This window comes from Schistosoma haematobium, chromosome ZW (genome assembly GCF_000699445.3).
Source record: "Schistosoma haematobium chromosome ZW, whole genome shotgun sequence".
Classification (NCBI taxonomy): domain Eukaryota; kingdom Metazoa; phylum Platyhelminthes; class Trematoda; order Strigeidida; family Schistosomatidae; genus Schistosoma; species Schistosoma haematobium.
Window position 1 is genome coordinate 44,627,326 of NC_067195.1, and position 24,102 is coordinate 44,651,427.

General features: G+C 35.7%; 1 protein-coding gene across 2 annotated transcripts in view; it reads right to left on the reverse strand.

Annotated features, from left to right (window-relative positions):
- Positions 1 to 16,856: 16,856 nt before the first annotated feature.
- Positions 16,857 to 24,102, reverse strand: part of ANKRD17_1 (Ankyrin repeat domain-containing protein 17) — a gene marked incomplete at its 3' end in the record, with an annotated part of 30,840 nt that continues 23,594 nt past the window's right edge. Inside the window, exon 13 of one of the 2 annotated variants that reach the window (XM_051211521.1) lies at positions 16,857 to 23,987. In XM_051211521.1, coding sequence (XP_051071588.1) covers positions 23,149 to 23,987 — 839 coding nt within the window. The remainder of the gene's footprint in view (positions 23,988 to 24,102) is intronic. The other variant, XM_035731397.2, reaches the window with a different exon arrangement.

Below are 24,102 nucleotides of genomic sequence, written 5' to 3' on the forward strand. Positions count from 1 at the left end.
AAACATTCGGGTGAATAAAACTAAATGAGCTGAGGTTCACAAGTGAAGTGGCTTAAAGTAAGTGAGGGAGAAAAAGACAAACGGGAGATTCATTCACAATTGATTGATCATTGCGTGGTGACCAATGTCATGTATGTCAAGTCCTTCTTAATGCAGATCGAATGCTATCGACCAACTTGCAATGTGGCCACCAATCTACGTGACTCGACACTGCGTGCACTATGTTGAGATAAGATGGTCAGTCAGAGACGTTACTTCTGTGAAGCTGAGTGACACGGGATCGAATCCATCACAGAACACCAGTCCCCTCAAAAAAACAGGTACACCTTGCTGACGAATGCCAAGTAGCACGAAACTTAGGTTCAGGGTTTCCTGTTGACTACATCCAACCACCATCTACGGAGATTCATTAAACACCAAATATCAATCTATTATTGCTGTAAGAACAAAAATGTCTTTCACTAAAAGAAATAGCTGGTTTACTGAATCATACTTTTAATTCCATCCCTAAAAAGTGCACATCGATTCATGCGATTCTACTATTAATATCAGAAGAAACATTCTGTATTGTTTAAAACTGCGCAAATAAGTTTGTAAGAGTAAACAATAATAATAATAATAATAATAATAATAATAATAATAATTATTATTATTATTATTATTATTATTATATATGAGTAACTAAAACGATACAACTATGGAGGTAAAAAAGTCAATCGATGTAAATCAACATGATATAAATATATGCGCACAGATAAACGCACAAAAGCACACTTGCATTATTAAACATCAGTTCATAATTAAATTCCGAAAATCCAATACTTTATTTCATCACTTTATAAATAATATTGAAAATATTTGTAGCAACTCGAAATAACACACAAAAACGTTGGTTTAACAATTAGTGTATCGATTATTGTTGTATTATTCTAGCTAAATTAAGACTCATATTTTCATTCATTTTTTTCCGAACTGTTCTCGCTTTTTAACATACGGGTTATTCATCTAGTGATAAATTATCGAAATTTTTCGCGATAATTAATCATAAGTCTGACTTTCGTTGTAAGTGTTATCGCTATCATTTCAGTTCAAAATCAAATATTGGAAGTAACACCACCTTTTTATGAATATTTTAATTAACATTAAAGTGAAATCATTTCGTTAAAATATATTTTCCATATCTCCCTTCAAATTGTACGTAAAATCACTACAACATAAACCATAGTGTGCTTAGTTGTGGTTAAATTCCAGATTCAGTCAAGTTTTGCTAAAAGGCGCGAGTCGATATTTGGAGTTAAGTATGTTGGATCTAAAATAGATAACATGATGACGACATTGAAGAAATACAAGGGGAATGAAATTAAAAGTTTGAACCATCAAATTCTAATTCAGTCTCTGAATGGCATCATGTTCACTAGGTTAAGAAATTTCAAACTAAAACGTGTAAAATGTTCACTGCTTACTGTATTACATCAGATCTCTAGATGATATCAGATATATTTTGATAAATAAAACCTTCCAAATCGCACTTATATAATGCTAAATTCAGCAATATAACAAATGAGTAGGACTTATGAGTAATTATTGAATAACTTTAAAATTTCAATGTTTGAAACGAAAATCTATTTGGAACCTAACTTACCTCCTATCCTCCCTGAAAACAATATACAAGAAATAGATTGAGCAAAGTAGATATTCCTTCTGATCAGTTAATCACTTGATTTATATTGTTATTTGAGGTTTTAACAAAAACTGTGTTCCACAATTCGTGATGTCATTAGTCAGATTTTAATGTTTGTGATATGCTGACGTTTTACATACAGTATATATATTTCATTTTAAGTGATTAAAAAAGAAGTAAATAAACAGTCAATCAGTTTGAGTCTTCAAAATTATTCACTAAACAACTAACAAAAAGATTAAGATGAAATGATTGTGATTACAATTAAATGAGCTTTTAAAAGTGGCATTACAAATTCATTATGATAAAGTTACCAATATTTTGTTATTTAGATATGGGTTTAGAGTTACTTAATGAATTAATTATTTAGATAACCATGAAAAACCAGGGAGTAATAAGAAACATTCTACATTTCGAGATTCGTTTTTTATCTGATACAGAATAATGATCTACTGATCTCATTAATGGTACCAGTTTGACGTCCGATATGGTACGACTTCGTTACATTCATACATTCTCAGTTGAAATTTTGGACTTAAATTATACTAAATTATACCTATTATTAATCATAGAGCATACGCAGTCGACGATGGCTATCCTAGTAACTCTGTCCTGGGTTTTCGTTTCCAGTCGTTCCTAATGTTATTCATACTCTCAATGCATGCTTACGATTTTCGACGCCATCTGTTCTTTGGTCTACCTCTTCATTTTGCTCTGAGCATTTCAAGTTGGGGTGTGTGTTGTGATGCTGTTTGATGATTTAAGTAAAGTGTATCCGGGGGTTTCGCTATGCAGAGGCACAACATCCATTCCAAGACGTTTCTTCTCCAAGTGTGAAGTGTAATTAATTTTCTCTCGTTGACGATTTTGTGGTGATGTTTTTTACGATGTGAGCTAAATAATCACACACTCAACCTTTCCTTTTTACATGGGTCTGGTGTCGATTGTAGCATAAGAATGGCTACAGGTAGAGTGTGACAATGTATCTTTAAAATTTAACAATCTAAACAAGCTTTGATACTAGTAATAGTCACTAATGCGTAATTGTGAGAGGTAGTTTCTATAGTTTCAGTGCATTATTGGAAATTGTTTCCTGAAATCCCATATTATATAGTATATTAGTGTTCATCAATTTCAAAAGTTATTATAACTCTTCCATATTGATTGCTGTTTTATCAATTTTTGTCTATAAGAATATCTTTGATATTATGGTACAAAGTCTGTACACTAATTCCTAACAATTTATGCTACTATGTTGAGATATAAAGCGGTTGATGAGAGACGTTCAAACAAAATGGATTCATGCAATTCTTCTACGTTTTCTCTTCTTGGTCTATCACTAACTGAAGTTAGATGTGTGAACCTTTACATAGAGACCGATTAGTCTAAAGATTTAGCGTTCGCCGCAAGGCGTTAGCGTATCAGGTTCGTGGATGAGTACATCCGAGGAGCCTCACACCAGGATGAACCAGCTGTGCAGTTTTAGGTATTTTTTAATGCCAGTGATGTCAACCATAAAATTTATCTGAAAATCAGTCTCCAGTAAATACATGTTTGTTTTTAGTGTGCTGATTATAAGAAGTTTTATAACTTTTAAGCAGTTTTCCATGAATTAACTTCAACTGTAGTATTTCCTCATAGCAGGAAGCACGTTGGATAGCGATTTGTTATTGATTACTGCATTGTATATTCAGTAATCTAAAAGAGTATCGGCCGTTAGTTATTATACTATGTATTTTGTAAAGGTTGTTATTCATTCTTTTGTTTTTATGATTATTACCTGATCAACTAGTAAAAGTTAATAAACTCGGTTTATTCGGTTTTATTTATAACCATTTATTCAATTTAGGTACATTTTTTATTTGATTTCTTTGTAAGTGCCTAAACATTCACTAACTGTAATTCAGTTCATCATCTACAATGCTAAGTTGAGATAATGGTGGTGAGTTTGGCAGTTTCGTGGAGGATTTAAAACCAACAATCTACTCAAAATTATTTGCGGAATTCTCCATAAAATCATTGATCATAATATCATTCTTACTATCGTAAGTGAATGACTTTGAAATGGGGATCTAGAAGTCTCATTGGTAAACCAGAATCTGTGTACTGAAACAACTTGAGAATGAGGTAATAGCTCATTCATCAGCCTGGTTATAAATTTAGCTTTATGGAAAATAAACTGACCCCCAAAACTAGCACTTTTGATTTTTTTACTCAGCAGTCACGAAACCTGGAGGTTACGGGCTTGAACTTTAAATCACTTCTATAATGCCGTACTAGAAAGTTTAAAGTAGGGCAAACATCTATTCAGGATTTAAATTATATTACTTAAGGTAGATCAGAGTGGTCTATTGTTACCCGAGACATTATGGATGTTATTTAATAATAAAGGTGGTTACAATTGTTTATCAAACTTCCAATTGAAGAAACGAGCTTGAATTTTTTAAAGAGATGTTGGTATTGAGGAACTGATACATTCGCGCAACACATTTTTAATGATTTTATCATAAATCTAATTCTTAAAGTTATTTATAAAAGAAATAGTACTGATTGAGTAAAACAAGGCTTGCCGATAATCAGAAACACAATCAACTGATTTCTTTTAAGTCACTTCTTTTTCTGCTATACTTGGTTATCAAGAGTCGTGACTGTTTAACAAATCCGTACGTCTGAGATTGAGATTTATAATACGTTTGGAGTCAGTTAGGAAAGTAGAAAAAAAGTTTAGTACTAGTTACTTTCGACAGATCAATAAATGGCAAGAAATAAGTGGTAAGGAAATGTAAATGAATACTGAGGTATTAAATATTGATCAGCACATAAACATGAAATGGTCCCTTTAACAAACATTTAATTTCTTCGATATTTAAAAACTTTACTTGGAGAATAGTCAACAGAAACTTTTCATTTACTTGCAAGTAAAATGATTTAATGTAATACAGAGTATGCATAGATGAGTTTCAATGATTTATTGATCAGGTTTCATTGACTAAAAGATAGATATATAATCCTCTTTAAAGCATTAAAAACATGATTTTCAGCAAAAGGATCTCTTTTTAACGAATTTACTAGTAGGCTATACAATCGTATATATGTACATGAAATTTTTTTATATAATAATTCCGTGAAGACATATGAACATTGAATAAACATGATGATGTATATAAAGGTTATGATACTAGATTATGTAATGCAAATGACAACAACAACAAAAGATTGTATATTTGCAAATAGAAAGCTTTGTAAAATTAAAGTTAGTAAAAGATTCGAATGTGAATAGAGTAAGATTGTTAGGATGCTTCTTCACAATCATTAAAGTTAACAGAAAGGTTAAATGAAATGAAGTGGTGTCAGAAATAATTACGAGTAAAATCATGGGGATATGAGGAATAATTAAAGAGAGAGAATGATAATTTCAAATACTAAGTAAAATAATAATAGTAGTTTTAGTCCATGGTAAAGATAAGGACAGGACCTACTTCTTTCGTACGCACAGTTCTGGCTTCATCTCAAAGATGCCAGCAGCTTATGCCGTTTTAAGGAGTTGGATACGAAGAAATCCAGGTAAATTTGGACAAATCAACCTGTGGATCAGTGGAGTGATTGTAATCGATTCAATGTTCAAGAATGGAATTTCTAACTGTTTTCCTCTCACTCTTGTAGAACCATGCTGGGATGTTTTATTGTATCTGAGTTGAAAACGGTTTATGGACCTTGCTCCACAAGAGCAGGTGCCCATAGATGCGATCGGGTGATGAAGCTTATTATTTACGGATACATAAAACAAGTTTCTACGAGAGAACATTAGTCACAGCTTTACAGCAAAGAACGTCCTTCATATTACTGCCATTAACCGATTTTTATATACATCAAAAATTTTGTCATCATTAGATTCCAGATTCATATAAAGATATTTTTTGAAACTAAATTACCGGATTCCGTATTTCGACTTCTTTTCATGTTCTTCTCTATCAAGCGGATTGGACAATCGTTTTCAGCCTAAGTTTTTCTGAGGAATGCAAGTTCTTTGTCAATACATTCGGTACTACATATATGAAGTATTCGGTAACACAAGGAGTAAATAAGATTTCTCTTTCCATTTGATGGGACCTAACTACATAAGTTGGTCAGATGGCCATCCCATGTTTTTTTTTCTATGAGTGAACCTTCTTAAAAACCAGCCACTCCTCCTTATCAGAGGTACATCGAGGAAATCAATAGAATGAACTACCTTATTTTCTAACGTGAAATCCATGAAAGAATGGCATGTATTGAAAGAATGCCTAGTATCAACTAATACAACGGTTTCGTTGCAAATGGAAAACTTTTTGTCCACATATCTTTTGTACAGATTAAATCGATCGATAACCAAACTAAGTTGGTTGTTTTCCAGCTGGGACATGAAACATTTTGTTAAGATTGGATTCAATGGAGACCCCATTAAGATCCCATCTCTTTGTCTATATGTTTCATAGTTGAAACTGAATTGAACAATAGAGGTACAACGTAACAATATTTCTTTCAAGTGATCAGTCGGCACTTCTACATCTATGTTTTTATATTATCGCATGTATAGCAAATAGTTTCAGTTCATGGTATACTGGTGCATAGAGAACTAACGTCAAGAGAGTACATGAATTTTCTGGAAATATTAACGTGCTCAGTACCAATAATAAGTTGAAAGGTATCATGAGCGAAATATTTAAATATTTGTCTCTCAAATGGTTCACATTTTTCGGCTAACTATTGAACTATTTGGTGTCAGGGCGAATTAGACATATCCAAAATAATAGAATGGAAGATAGTATTAATAAATTTATTGCATGAAAATCATCAGACTGATATTTTTTTAGAATGTTGAACAAATAATAGGTAGTTAAGCTGAATAATATAAATTATATTCCCGAATTAAAAAAACTGTAGTGAAGGTACAATTGAGGTTTCGTTCATTTCGAGACTCACCAGTTGGATGTTCCGGGATCCCAGTAAATTTTTATATTTCCAACGCGATTTAAATGTGAACACTATCTTTGATTTAAATATTTTTAAATGATAAATAGGTCTCATAGTTACTTAAACCCAGATTTATTTAGTAGATATCGATTTTTAGAGGCGGAGATTTGTAAGGTCAAAGTGAGAAGTCTTTTCTGTTACACCAACCTTACGGATGTACACTTGGATGTTACACCTAATTGTTAACAGGTTAATCGCTTGTCTTGCATTTTGCTCTCAGTTTTTTTCATAAGATAGTGTATTAAGTTAAAGCTTAATTTGATTTTGAAAGGTTTCCCTACGACAAAGCGATACAGTAGTTAATACATATTGGCCATTATGATTTTTTGAATGAAAAAATAACAGTATCCTAGGAAACAGAACATTCCTATAATATCTCATTGATGAAACCCCGGAACAATAACAAAAGTAAAACCTCACCACTTTGACAGTTCAGAGGGTAGAGTCGGCCAGTCTGTCATAAGTGCCGTAGAACTTGAAACATTTGGATTAGTGCAAGTTGATAAAACCCACATCACCACAGCGACATGAAATTAGCATGACGAATATTAATGTGATATACATAGTAATTCTACCAATTACAGCAAAAAAGGCTGCACATAGACAACAGACTTCGAGAAGAATGGTTGTTTGTGGAATAAAAGATATCAAATCGTTTTAGAAATCACAATCTAAAAATGACTAGGAGTGAATGTATCTTTTTTGACTGTACCAACCAACGTCTGTAACCACCGGCCACGACAATGGTGCGGACGTCATCAGGTAACTTAGATTTGCCAACATGGTCCAGACAAACAGCCAGTAATCTCATGAAATGGCACCATGTTTTGGTTTGACTTCTGATATTAAGACAATCGTAATTTTTCTTCACCTCTAACGATAAATTTTAAGGATAACATTGGGAATATAAAAAAATAATGACTGATTTCAGTGTTATCCATTTAAGTGTTCAATATGTCAAGGTGCACACATTTTTCTCTTATACGTTTAAAGATATAGCATTCTGAGAAAAAAATTATCTCTGCCTGTCACACTTGAGTCTAAACCAGTGATGGTGATACTACCTGAGCTCATTGTTGTTAAAAAAAGATGACCACTGCACGAATAATTGATTTTTATATCTAACTTAAAAAACTAATAACCGAATTCATTACATCTAAAATTATTAATATTATTGGGCGATATGTTATAAAAGTACAAAGGGGGAATATGTGAAATGTTGCTCAGTAATGCGAAGGTGGGTATGAATAATTAATTTAAATCACAGTTGTTTTAACGTTATTGTGGTTTACCTCCCCCTAGCCTTCTTCCAATTTATTATTACAACAGCAAGCATCATATATCATGGTATTTACTTGTTGGGCATATAATGAAGATTTAAAATCTTACTGAATTTTCATCTTCTCCTTGTACCCTGAATTTAACTTCAGTATTGTCAACTCGCTGGTCTCAATGTTCATGAGCATACAATAGAGACTGCATAACCTGTCCCATCATTAAGGAACCATTGTTTAAAATAAATGAGCAATCTTCGAGCTCCATCATCAAATATAAGCAATATATTATAGATTATATCTAGGTATTTTTAAGAATAGTCTTACACTAATCGATTGATTTCGTTGTAAGTGAAAATGAATACATAATATCTGATTTATTGACTCAATGTCTGATTGGTGAAAAGTTTAGACCTAATCCTCTTGAGGTGACAAGAACATCCATTACTAGGACGTAGTAGATAATAAGAAAATGATTGTGGTAGTACTCTGTTTTTTTAAATTATTTTTACTCTTTTATTATTATCAATTTTCGTGATAATAAAATAGCACTATTTAAGTTATTCAAATGTTTGCCGAGAACCAAACACTTGAACCCTACAACTGAATTTTTGATAAATAATTTACAATAGAGAATAATTACAATAAGTGTATGTTTGTGGCAGGTGAACTGAAGGGGTTGAGCTTGAGAACTCACATTTATAACTGGTTGAGTGAGTTATTAATTAAATAAATATTGAGTTAGTAGAATTTTTTGAAGTAACATGTGATTTTCACATGGTGTTATTATAACTGTTCTCATCAGATAACATTCCCACAAATTCACTGAGTAATGATTTAATCATTTTTTGTAAAACATGAAAATATAATTTATGTTTATAAATATCAACAATGTATACATCTGATGAGTATTGCCACTATTTTGCTGTGCGTTGAGTCATGATATCAGGTAGATCATTGCAGGGATTAATTCTTTGGTGATATCTCACTGTTTAAGGATATTCTTGGGATTATCAGTGAATTTTTTATTGACCAGCAATAGGTCAGTATTTATCATACAATTCATAATAAATTTAATGATTCAGTCACGTTTAGTCAATCTTAAAACTAGTTTTTAACATAAGAATAATGAAATTCAAAAAAGAGGTTGATTTAAACACAAAATTTCATATTAATGGCACACTCTAAGATTTATTTTTCGATTAGGCTTTTATTGAAAATAAGTTTAGGGTATTCACTGTCATCGTTTTATTGTAAATATTCCCATATTAAGGTTATAAATGGAAACTTTATTTTATTGAAATTAGTGCTCAAACATTCGAAACTGGCTAACCATATTTTATGTAGACCATCAGTTCGTATCTCTATGAATCATATGATCTGTTCCATCTAAAGCTTGAAACTAATCCTATTGGCTGCAACACACGTACTTCAGTAATGGTTTTTTATTAGTTCAAATCGTATTATTAAAATTGACTGGTAGTGTGTACCATTATACTTTTTGCAATTGATGAAACTCACAGGCTAGTGTATTTTTTAATTCCATTAAACTACTACGTCACATTCTACATTTAATCTAGATGATTAATCAGCTGTTTCTCTCGCAGATTTCTTAAGTAATTTTCAACATTACTTATGGTAATCTGTTATTCATATTTGATTAAGGCTAAAACAAATATTAGCTGATGAAGCGGTCTTTTAACTGCGTTCATATCAACTTGATGTATATTTGAATAAGAATACCTGCCCCTTAAGTTAGTTTTATAAAGTTCAAACAGTTAATTATCGCTTATTCAAAAGATAGATAGGTGTAAAACACATTAATTGATGTGAAATCCAATTAACGATTGGTCCTCATAAATTTAAAGTATCACGCCATTATCGTAATTATGTGGAGAATACTGGTTCAAATCATATTACGACTTTTCTTAATTTGAATCATTACATGGAATTTTATTTTATTGGGAAGATGGGTGGGCACATTCTAAAGAATTTGTAACTGAGGTGCAACAGCTCTAAATGTTTCAATAGCTCGAGATTAATTTGGTACAGGAAATATCATTGATACTCCCCAATCTTTCAAAATTATCAGGTGGGAAAAAAACGCAGTCTCATAGATTTACCGGAGCAGTATATATATATATAATCTTTGTTATTCCACCCATCATCAATATCTATTGCTTCACATTATATCACACCTTGATGTTGCATTTTAACTCGTAAACGACTGTAAGCATCTGATGAGAGATAAGGAAATATAATGAATTCATATTGTTCTACCTCAATTGTTGTTTTGGCTTTATTCAAATTCGTAAAGGGAACCAATTGCATGAAATAGGTTTCATACATTGTATGACTTTCAGTCACATCCTTGACTAATCCATTTATTTTTTAATGCCTGATAAGTGAATATTTCATCTGTAAAATTCAGTTTTAATATTTTAATAAACCATGAAATCTTTTGGTCAGTAATCTTTATTTTTTTGAAATCTGCTGGATAAGGATTTATAGGTGGTTTCGTCATCGAATTATATATATATATATACTTATCTGCATTCCTTGATGAAGTAATCCTTACCCATTGAATTCACACTCATACATCTGTGTCACAGCCAAAAATGTCACAACGAAAATATTTAGATAGTAACCCGTATCATGTTATTTATTTGTGTTTATAAAGTTCCTTCAATATAGTTTTTAAGCGACTCTTTGTCGTATTTTTATCGATATTCCAGATGATAGTAGTAAAACTTGTAGCTGGTGTAGGGTAATTCTGTTCGTTGCATATCTAAGATACCAATCCACTTAGTTTTCTTAAAACTTAATCTGTTTTTTTATTCATAGTTGTAAAGTGAATGAATGTTATGGATAAATATACTATGCTGATAATTTCCAATTATATCTCACTGCTTATAGTTGTATAGAGCGTGTTTTTGTATGTGAGATGACTGACTTTACCACAATGTATATTACTTACCATAAATCCCAGGCATATAGTTGATTTTAAAAAATTAAAATGGCAGTTAATCATTAATTTAGATTTTTGTCTTACAGGTATTTGTTTAAAAAGTACAGTAAAACACCAAATACTTATTCACATGACTAGTTGTCTGTGCATCAACCAATTGGTTAAGCAACTAACTCTATATCTGTCTATCTATCTACACCACGACAGAGATCAATTAGTGTTAGAAAATCACAATAAAGGATTGTGAAAAACTAGCTGTGGTTATTCAAATTGACATTATAGTTACTCATACTATTGAATAATATTGATTACATTACATTAAAAGTATATTGAACAATAATTTTACCAATGTGTGTATTCGGGTATACTTATATATTAGGCAAACATGTTGCATCCAAAAAATATTGTTTGATTAATCAATCACAGGAATATTGATTATTTTCATACGATTAGATTTTGTATATGTACTCAAGCACACAATAAATTTAAACAACAACAACTGTTACTACAAAACATTTTTCTTGTGTCCAAAAGTGAAGTTAGAACAAATGAAAAAATGGTGTAGACAATTAAACAGTGGTATAATTTATTTATAAGAATGTTAAACGACCAATTTAGAATTATCTAACTATTTTACTGGTTTGTTTGTTTGCTGAAAACGTTCACTATTATGCTGTTTACATGAAAAAAAGGTGATTTCGAAATTATTATTTGAATTTAGCTTCAGTTTAAAAAGCAATCTTAACTCCGCCTGGAGTCCCTCCGGGGGCTACTGCCGGTCCCAAGCCCGGATAAAGGAGGAGGGTTGGGCATGGGGTTAGCGTCCCCATCCCGTAGAAAACTAACTCGCTAAAAAAACGCTAACCAGAAAAAATTATTCAAACCTTTTAAACTGTGCCCTGGGAGTCAGAAGATCTTCATTTAGAAGAATTATGACGCCTCATGATGAAAGCCGAATCCCTTCGGAAGTTACGAGGCCGATGCCCCTTCTGACAACCAGAGCGACCATTTATTTAGGTACATGGAATGTTCGTACAATGTGGGACACCGGAAGAGCCTTCCAGATTGCTGCAGAAATGAGAAGATACAACCTAGAGGTACTTGGGACCAGTGAAACACATTGGACACAAGTTGGACAACAACGACTAACTACAGGAGAGCTCCTGTTATACTCCGGCCATGAAGAAGAAAATGCACCACATACACAAGGAGTTGCATTGATGCTGTCCAAACAAGCGCAAAATGCACTTATAGGATGGGAATCTCATGGACCAAGGATCATCAAAGCCTCGTTTAAAACAAAGAAAGAGGGCATTTCAGTGAACATCATCCAATGCTATGCGCCTACCAACGACTACAATGAAGACGCTAAAGATCAATTCTACAATAGGCTGCAGTCAATAGTCGAGAAGTGCCCAACAAAGGACCTGACCATTCTGATGGGAGATTTCAACGCCAAGGTTGGAACGGACAACACTGGATATGAAGACATCATGGGACGACACGGACTGGGAGAAAGAAACGAAAATGGTGAGAGATTTGCAAATCTATGTGCCTTCAATAAGCTGGTCATAGGCGGCACCATATTCCCACATAAACGCATACACAAAACCACATGGACTTCACCGGATCACTCTACACAAAACCAAACCGACCATATTTGCATCAACAAAACGTTCAGGAGGACTATAGAGGACGTGAGAACCAAGAGAGGAGCTGATATAGCATCAGATCATCACTTACTGGTCGCCAAGATGAAATTGAAACTCAAGAAGCACTGAACAACGGGGCAGACAGTATCACAAAAGTTCAATACGGCCTTTCTTCAGGATACTAACAAACTCAACGAATTCAAGATAGACCTCAGCAACAAGTTCCAGGCCTTTCATGATCTACTCAATGGAGAAGGAACTACTGTGGAGAGCAACTGGAAGGGGATCAAAGAGGCAATCCCTTCAACATGTCATGAGGTCCTGGGTCACAAGAAGCACCACCACAAGGAATGGATCACTGTTGGTACACTGGATAAGATTCAAGAAAGGAGGAACAAGAAGGCAGCGATCAATACCAGCCGAACAAGAGCAGAAAAAGCCAAGGCACAAGCTGAATACACGGAAATAAACAAACAAGTGAAGAGGAGCATCAGAACCGACAAACGTAAATATGTGGAAGATTTAGCAACGACGGCGGAAAAGGCTGCAAGAGAAGGAAACATGAGACAATTGTATGACACGACAAAGAAACTCTCTGGAAATCGCCGCAAACCAGAACGACCAGTGAAAAGCAAGGAAGGCGAGGTAATCACCAACATTGAAGAGCAACAAAACAGGTGGGTAGAACACTTCAAAGAACTCTTGAATCGACCAGCTCCACTGAACCCACCCAACATCGAAGCTGCACCCACGGACCTCCCAATCAATGTTGGCCCACCAACAATTGAAGAAATCAGCATGGCCATCAGACAAATCAAGAGTGGCAAAGCAGCAGGACCGGACAACATCCCAGCAGAGGCACTAAAAGCAGACGTAGCGGCAACTGCAAGGATACTCCACATTCTCTTCAATAAGATTTGGGATGAGGAACAGGTACCAAAAGACTGGACAGAAGGACTCCTGATCAAAATACCGAAGAAAGGCGATCTCAGAAAGTGTGATAACTACAGGGGCATCACTCTTCTCTCAATACCGGGAAAAGTCTTCAACAGGGTATTGTTAAACAGGATGAAGGACTGCGTAGACGCCCAACTTCGTGACCAACAGGCAGGATTCCGTAAGGATAGATCGTGTACAGACCAAATCGCAACTCTACGGATCATTGTGGAACAATCAATTGAATGGAATTCATCACTCTACATCAACTTCATTGACTACGAAAAGGCATTTGATAGCGTGGACAGAACAACACTATGGAAACTTCTTCGACACTACGGCGTGCCTCAGAAGATAGTCAATATCATACAGAACTCATATGATGGATTACACTGCAAAATCGTGCATGGAGGACAGTTGACAAAGTCGTTCAAAGTGAAGACCGGTGTTAGGCAAGGTTACTTACTCTCACCCTTTCTCTTTCTCCTGGTGATCGACTGGATCATGAAGACGTCAACGTCTGAAGGAAAGCGCGGGATACAATGGACATCTAAGATGCAGTTGGATGATCTAGACTTCGCAGACGATCTGGCCCTTCTATCCCAAACGCAACAACAGATGCAGGAGAAGACAAACAGTGTGGTAGCAGCCTCAGCAGCAATAGGTCTCAATATACACAAAGGGAAAAGCATGATTCTCCGATACAACACAGAATGCACCAATCCAATCACAATTGACGGAGAAGATTTGAAAGATGTAAAAACCTTTACGTATTTGGGCAGCATCATTGATGAACAGGGTGGATCTGATGCAGATGTGAAAGCGCAGATCGGCAAAGCAAGAGCAGCATATTTACAACTGAGGAACATCTGGAACTCAAAGCAACTGTCAACCAACACCAAGGTCAGGATTTTCAATACAAATGTCAAGACAGTTCTACTGTATGGGGCAGAAACCTGGAGAACTACAAAAGCCATCATCCAGAAAATACAGGTGTTTATTAACAATTGTCTACGCAAAATACTTCAGATCCATTGGCCGGACACTATTAGCAACAACGTACTGTGGGAGAGAACAAACCAGATCCCAGTGGAGGAAGAAATCAGGAAGAAGCGCTGAAAGTGGATAGGACACACATTGAGGAGAGCACCCAACTGCGTCACAAGACAAGCCCTCACATGGAATCCTGAAGGTCAAGGGAAAAGAGGAAGACCAAAGAACACATTACGCCGAGAAATGGAGATAGACATGAGAAAAATGAACAAGAATTGGATGGAACTAGAAAAGAAGGCCCAGGACAGAGTGGGTTGGAGAATGCTGGTCAGCGGCCTATGCTCCATTGGGGGTAACAGGCGTAAGTAAGTAAGTTAAAAAGCAATCTTGGAAAAATGCGACAGTCTTAAGTTATAGATTGCTGTGTTTACAGTGAAATATTGAGGTCGTAGATCTGACATTATGTGACATCACAACTGTATGCATTTAAAGATTTTGAAACCATGATGAAACAACTACTTTTCAATGATTAATCAACGATGTTATGAGCGATGAAAATATGGAATGGTAACAATAGATAACGCACTAAATATTAGTTTATTGAAATTGAAGATAATGACTAGTGAATTTCATTTTAGTGGTTAAAATGTAGTGCGGTAACCGGAATACATATAGGTGTGTGAACTGTTGAGGAGTAACAAATAGAGATGTAACAACTATCCGATGTTTTCCAACTGGTACCAGCACGATCGTTGTTGCTACCTTAGCATGGCGGTTAGGCTTGCCTGTGATGATCAACCAAAACGGATATACTGGCTGGAACAATCGTTCCTCCAGGGCCTACCATGCCAGACAGGTCGGTTGAAGAGCGGTAAGACTAAAAGCAACAAACCCTAGGTCTGAAGGCGAAGTCACGCTGCTGACTGTACAGATGTGGGACTGCAGTAAGGTGTTTCCTTCAAACAACCAGCATAACAGTGATGCTGCCTTCCCATAAGGAAAGGTGGGGTTAAAAAAGGTCGACCCTAAAATTGCAGACCTCACCTTATCCCACGGATATCCATCTCCGGCGGTAAGGTCCCAACAAGTACAGAGCTAACACGAAAATTACTCATGAAAAGGTCGTGTGTGACCGACATCAAGCAGTTGTCCCTTGAATACTGCGGTCATGCTCTCAGGTCACTAAGACCACGTCTAATCCAATTTACTTTTCAGGTACCTCCAAAAGAACCCTTCCACGATGTGAACAACCAGGAAGTGATAACCGCCCTCATACCTCTAACAGCACTCGAGACCATTGTATTCATAATCAATCTTCCCCTTCAATTCCTACTATTCCTCCTACATCGACTTTCAACGCTAAACTTCCTCTTTTGACTTCCTTCTCAAGTGTCACCATAGCCAACGATTCTAGTGAGCAAAACACTGTCTCAGGTCTACTGAAACCTCGCTCCAAACTACACGTTGGAGCCTTCAACGTACGCATCCTATGTCAAATCGGTCAGCGGGCCTCCTTGGCTAAAACTCTAGAATCTCGTACAATTGAGGTATGCCGTGTCTCTGAACCGACGAGATACACCTCCATGTATCTGGAGACCCGATGGCTAGCCCTTGTGGACTGGCAGGTGCACTAAGCATGGGGTCGGAACAAGCACTGTTAGAGTGGATCCCCGGTAACAGTAGTTTATGTGCTCTTCGGTTAAAAGGCTCCGTAAGAGCTCTGAAGGATAGGGTTACACATCGTTGCCTTTTTGTCCTTTCTGCCTACGTTCCCACTGACTGCAGCTCGTAAGAAAGAAAGATGAATTTTACAGAAAGCTATCTGAACTTCTTCAGAAACCTAAACGTTCAGACATAGTACTCGTAGCAGGTGAATTTAATGCCCAGCTAGAATACCTACTTGGACTCCGACAATGCTCTAATACGGGCATGCATCAGCTTGCGCCTCACTGGACGCAGAGAAGCCACACTAAAACGACCCATTAGAATTGAATTGAGTGACGAGAAAACCAAAAGTAGGTCCCAGGAACAACTGAGGTCACACTTAGGTAGTTCTGAAAACGAGGCTGACTCAGATGTTGCTTGGAAAGTCTATTGCACTGATGGATTCTGATAAACTCATCCCATCAGACTCTGAACACGATGAAGAGCGAAAACAAATCAGATCTAGGTTAACCAAAAGTCTAAGGAACGACTGTGAGCAGTGGTGGGCAACGAAAGCAAAAGAGATGGAAAAAGCGGCGGTTATAGGGAACACAAGACAGCTCTACAGACTAATAAAAGAAACTGGAACTAATAAGTCAAGTGTAAGTGAGATTATTTCGGAAAAAGACGATACACTCATCTGCTCCCAGTCCAGACGTTTAGAACGATGGGCGGAACATTTTAGAGAACAGTTCAACTGGCCTTCAGCTACTCTACAACTACCCTCCATTCCCAGACAGTGTGAATGGGACATTGAAGTAGGTCCCCCAACTCTAGCTGAAGTTCAGAAGGCTAATAGTTAATCTGAAACGAGGAAGGGCAGATGGTCCAGATGGATTGGCTCCAGAAGTCTTTATGGATGGTGGTCCAATTTTGGCGATTAGGTTGACTAATTTTTTAGCCAAGATCTGGGAGTTGGACGTTATCCCATTTGACTGGTCACAATCACTTATCGTCCCAATATATAAGAGACCCCCACATCTCAAGGCAACTACGGAACAAAGTAGACACTTTAAACATAACTTGATTGTTTGGTCTTCACAGATAACTTTGCATTTCTGTCCCATGAGTAACAATAATGCACATAAAGACAGTCAGTGTAGCAGCTGCAGTCTCTGCAACAGTAGGTTCAGCCATTCACAATGGAAAAACGACATCTTGAAATACAATACAGCGATCATCAACAAAATCACACTTGATGGTTAGGTTTCTTTACATATCTCGACAATGACATTGATAAACAAAGGTGATCTGATGCGGATGTGACGGTAAGGATTGGCGAAACAATGGTAGCATTCTTATAATTCAGAATACTCAATATAAACATCGAGACAGTTCTATTGTACGGAGCCGAATCAACGAGACTATTATAGCGATCATCGAAGATGTACAGGTGTTTCCAATTAGCTGTCTATTCAAGATACTCCAGACCGACTGACCAGAGATAATCAGAAACAACCGACTGTGACAAAGAACAGACCAGCTTCCTGATGACGAGGATATTGGGAAAAGACGTTGAAGTTGGATAGGACACACTTTACTTAAATCATCAAACAGCATCACAACACACACCCCAACTTGAAATGCTCAGAGCAAAATGAAGAGGTAGACCAAAGAACAGATGGCGTCGAAAATCGTAAGCATGCATTGAGAGTATGAATAACATTAGGAACGACTGGAAACGAAAACCCAGGACAGAGTTACTAGGATAGCCATCGTCGACTGCGTATGCTCTATGATTAATAATAGGTATAATTTAGTATAATTTAAGTCCAAAATTTCAACTGAGAATGTATGAATGTAACGAAGTCGTACCATATCGGACGTCAAACTGGTACCATTAATGAGATCAGTAGATCATTATTCTGTATCAGATAAAAAACGAATCTCGAAATGTAGAATGTTTCTTATTACTCCCTGGTTTTTCATGGTTATCTAAATAATTAATTCATTAAGTAACTCTAAACCCATATCTAAATAACAAAATATTGGTAACTTTATCATAATGAATTTGTAATGCCACTTTTAAAAGCTCATTTAATTGTAATCACAATCATTTCATCTTAATCTTTTTGTTAGTTGTTTAGTGAATAATTTTGAAGACTCAAACTGATTGACTGTTTATTTACTCAATTGTATGAACGACGAATATTGTTTTCAATAATTTCTCATCAGGTTCTACAATTATAAATCCAGATTAATAATCCATAAAATTGGCCAGATTTAAGGCAAAATACATCATTTGGAAATTGTAATATGTGAATCAGGAATTGTTTGTTATATAAATAAAATCGTTAATGTTGGGATGACTATTATGAAGTGTTAACTTGAATCAGTTTATAAGCGAAATGAAATTGTGAGATAAATTATCAGAATAAATATAGTCAACATGGGGTAAGAGAGAGAGAGAATATTGTGATTACAAATTGGAAATTACGTAATATGTAAAATAATTAGGTCAAATATAGTAGATTCAGGGGTGGATATTGAATAAATTCCTCAAAAAGTGGTTATCAAGTGTAAAGACAATAATATTAATGATAATAATAATAATAATAATAATAATAATAACATTAATAATAATAAGTTTGGGACATAAAATGAACATTAATCAGATTACGTCACCACATTATAAGATTGATTATTAGTTAGATGACCAGGGTAAAAGGAGTGGCTGAACATACTTCTTTTGGATACAAAACTCTGGCTTTTTGATCCGAATAGCAATTGCTTTAGCCGTCTGTAGGATTCGCAGTCCGACGGAAATAGGTAGACCGCTGTTGACACGATAGATTATTGCAAAAGATTGCTCCATTTTTGCTGTATGTCCTGTTTGGACTAAATGGTCTAAGATGGAGCTGTTAACAGTTTTGATAACACCTTTGCTTAACCACACGGGTAGGTGCTCACGAGCCCGAATGTACAAATTCCTAGAACATCTGTCAATATAACTTGCTCCACAGGAGCAGTTGAATTAATAGATACTTCTTTTTTAATCACTTAAAATGAAATATATATACTGTGTGTAAAACGTCAGCATATCACAAACATTAAAATCTGACTAATGACATCACGAATTGTGGAACACAGTTTTTGTTAAAACCTCAAATAACAATATAAATCAAGTGATTAACTGGTCAGAAGGAATATCTACTTTGCTCGATCTATTTCTTGTATATTGTTTTCAGGGAGGATAGGAGGTAAGTTAGGTTCCAAATAGATTTTCGTTTCAAACATTGAAATTCTAAAGTTATTCAATAATCACTCATAAGTCCTACTCAATTGCTACATTACAGAACATTTGGGGCCGAGAATATTAAACAGGCATTGAGATTATGAATAGCATTAGCGAACAACTGGAAAAGAGCACGGGACAGATTAACGGGAAAAGAAAGGCCAGGGCAAAATTCAATGGATGTTGCTGGTTGGCGGCCTAATCTATCAGAGGTCAACCATACTATTTTGATTGAACGCTTCATATGTTAATGAGTGATTGATGATAGAGATCACTTTACTATTTGCTAACCTTCATGGATAGACTTCTAGTAGGATAGTATATAAAACCCGACACCTTGTCTAGCGCTACTTAGTGAATGTTCACTTAATTTCAGTAAGTTTACAGAACTTTTTAGTAATCATTTCTCACTTATTGAATCTCGAGTTAAGGATTGGTAAAATCAGTCAAATACTATATAGTTCCACTTGGTCGTCTTAATGATTATATCAATCATAAGTTTGAAACATCTCTCTCAGAATTTTACAGAAATCATTGTGAACTAGCATATTTTTAACGATCGAGTTTGTTGTCTGCCGATATTTAAGAACATTATTTTTCATAACCCTATTTACTGAAGTGGCATCACTGATGAGCACGGAGGGTCTGATCCAGATGTGAAGACGCGAACGGCAAAACAAGAGCAGCATATCTACAACTGAAGAACACTTGGAACTCAAAACAACTGTCAACCAACACCGAAGTCAGAATTTTAAATACAAATGTCAAGACAGTTCTATTGTATGGGGCGGAAACATGGCGAACTACGAAATCCATCATCCAGAAGATACAAATGTTGATTAACACTTGTCTACACAAAATACTTCGCATCCGCTGGCCAGAGACTGTCAGCAACAACGCGCCATGGGATAGAACAAACTAGGTCCCAGTGGAGGAAGAAGCGCTGGAGGTGGATAGGACACACATTGAGGAAAGTAACCAACTGTGTCACAAGACAAGCTCTCACTTGGAATTCTCAAGGTCAAAGAGGGAGAAGAAAACAAAAGAACACATTACGCCGAGAAATGGAGAAGAATGGACAACAATTGCATAGGACTAGAAAGGAAGGCCCAGGACAGAGGGGGTTGGAGAATGCTGATCAGTGACCTATGTTCTATTGGGGGTAACAGGCGTAATTATTTACTGAAGCAACACCCTTCACTACATACTATTAAGCGTAAAACTAACTACGAATACGATTGCACAACTTTATGTTAATTATGTCGTGAAAAGTTTCTTCGCTGGAGAGCTTTTTATCAGGAGCGTCAAACCGAATGAGGCCGCTAGCCAATGCGACCATCATGGCCGACTACCGAAGAAGTGTCTAATTTTTTGAAACTGACACACGCTATTCAGGAGAACTGTTAGTGGATAGTGATATTAACTACTGTTGCTTTTGCTGGCTGAATACAACACGAGCATGGCCGTTTTGGAGCAGGCATAGAGGTACTTGAGATTTGAGACAAAAACGCCCAGCGTTGGATTAAGATCTCTGGAAATATGTGCCAAAAATGTTCAGTCGTTTATTATAGCATGGAATATTGACTCAAACAAATACCTGCCTTCGATCCTTAAAAGCCGTAGTTAGTTAGTTACAAGAACTACTGGCTAAATGTCTTATTTTTACAGTTATGTTGGAATCATGTAACTAGCTCAAAGTAGATTAGTGTAACATGTACATTCCCCCATTAATTAAAAAAACTACTTGTTTTTTTACAAAAACTTAGTTTGCAACGTCTCCAAGCAGTTAACAATGATTGTCTCTTACTCGACTTCTAAAATCAATGTTTGTTAGCTTGGTTTCATGGTGATATCCGTAACTTGATAATGTATTTTGCTGATTTATTTAGACGTAGGTAGCTACACACTAAAGCTGTTAAGATACATACAGTGTAATGCGCCTACTGCTGGATAACAAATCTGATCTCATATTAGAATCTAAAAACCGAACTTTTACTTTGAAGTCATGATTGAGATCCCCAAGTGGTCCAAAAATACAGTCAACTGTACCTTATTGGATGAAAACTTGGAGTGTATTATTGTTATAGACTCCTACACAATTGTCATCAAACCAAAGGAGTTGGTAATCTAAAAAGAAATTCTTTAGAACCGATCAAAGTAATCCTAAACAGCTCAACATGAATTAGCAGAAATTAGAATACATGGTCTTTCTACAATGTGAACAATTATATCCCCTGTATGGAATGCGACGACAGCATAATGATTTTGGTATAATTTTAAAAAGGACTGATCGACACTTACGAAAGTGTTGAGATTTACTTTAAGTATAATTTGGCTGACGACAACTATAAAGAAAAGTGGGAGGGCCAGTGCATAAACTTTCTAGAGGAAATCACTTTGACGAACCCATATATTTTTCACTAAGAATGAGAGAACATTGGACAAATAATAGTAGGATGCTTGATCTATGATACAGTACATTACACTGACGAGGAAACGTCAACCAACTGACCGTGTAGTAGGACAGAAAAACAAACAAGGAAGCTAAAGTTCACTAAGAAAATTTTGGCAATTGCTAAAAACGCAACAGCCTGAAAAGATTGTTAACTTTTTCCCTCAAAAAACGATATATATATCAAATCTATCCACTGGTAGTATGAGAGAACATAGATGTTATAGTAATCAAAATTACAGATTATAACAAAAGATTTCAGAGGTTTTGTTGTAAAGGGAAACGAGCAGAAAGGTAATATGGATATGATTTGATTACAGTTAAATGAATGAATGTTAATTAGTAACAGTCTGGAAAAAAACAACAAAACTTCACTACAATTTGAGAGTGGCTAAGACAGAGGTATACCATTCATGTATAATAGTTTGTTCAAGTTATAATAACAATAATACGCAAACCACAGCAGAATCAGGTGAGTACGAAAGACAAGCATTTAATAGAGGCAATATAAAAGTGAGGTTTATTTTTGAATATAATGGCCTCCAATTAAAACTAGTACAACACAAGAAAATTGTAATCGAAAATTTATTTATATAGAATGGCAGCATCAAAAAGTTGACTTGCAGAAAATTAAACACACTAGAATTAACAACATAATGAATAGATGGGACAAATGATTGCAACTCTACCAGGAATTAGACTGACAAACCAACTGCATTCAAGATTACTTTAGGATTATCAGAAGAATCATGTGCAACGAGAGATCAGGTATAAATAAATCTGATCAATTTCGAACAAAAAGCTGTTTTTAGGCTTCAATATATATATATATATATATATATATATATATATATATATATATATATAAACATGCTAACAATATGAACGACTACTTTGCAACCGGGAGACAACCCTGAAATCTAAACACATTAAATAAACAGGACGCAAAGAGAGAACAAGTAGAAAATCGATACTGATAGCGAGCATAACTACAAAGAATCCTGATCATTTTCGTCATAATAGTATGAACGACCTTGCGATTTGCTAAATTTATTAACTACATTTCGTAGAAATGAATAAACAAGGAAAGAAGCATATTTTATTCAGTCGAAAAAGAAAACGAACAGACAGTAAGGAGTTATCAATCCAAAAGTCAAGAGCAGTTTACGTTTTAAATTACCTCTTCACGTTAAGTATGTGGTGTGAAAACTCCCGATGGCAACAGAACCAACAACAACAACTAATTACCACCACTAGGCTTTAATGTAGGATATTGTTCTTGGTAGTACGGTTGTGCAGTCGATGGGTTGACACCAGGGAATGCAGTGCTAACTTGAGGACATACCCAACGATTTGAGCCAGCTGTTGATACACCAGGGATTCCACTTAAGATACCGGAATTTCCGCTACCATTACCACCGCCACTATTCCAAGGATATATATTTGCCATTGCCGCCATAGCTGCGGCCATTATTGATTGTTGATGCTGGTGTCCTGCCACTCCATTAACAGCAGGTAAAGTGTTTGGAAGCATAGCTGAATTGTTATAGATGTTCATGTCATTTGGATTACAAGGAGGAACTTTCATGGGTGGACAGGTGACAGGATAGTTATTATTTATGTTGTTAGTAGGCCACATGGGAGGAGGCCAGTTAGCTGGTGAATTTACTGTCCCAGAAACACCACTAACTAAGTTTGAGTGTTGTTGTTGTTGTTGCTGCTGCATCCAATTCATCGTAAACGCCATTAACAAATTATTAGCATTGGAATTAACGGAACACTGTTGAGGAGAAGGAGCTTGTGGATGCATCGTCGCTAGGGGACTGGCTACAACCGGAGCTGCTGAGTTGACAGGTCCAGCTAGATTATTATTGCTCGACATATTGGGATAAACTATACTCGAAGAAGTGACAGACGTGAGAGTGTTGGCTTGTCGGCGACGTTCAGCACCGATTGGTTGTATAGGAACGGGTTGGTTTTGAACAGGACCTTGTGCCGCATTTGATGGAATACCTAACGGGACTCCAGCACCTACTGTCGGAGTACACACTGTTCCAGTATGGGATGAAGAACTGAAACCTAGGTTGAAAGTATGGCAAGAAAAGAAAAGCCATTATATTAACGAAAATGTTGACCGAAAGTAATATTCTATAAATCTAGTGTAGTGACGAAAAGAACCAAGCAAAATGAAATG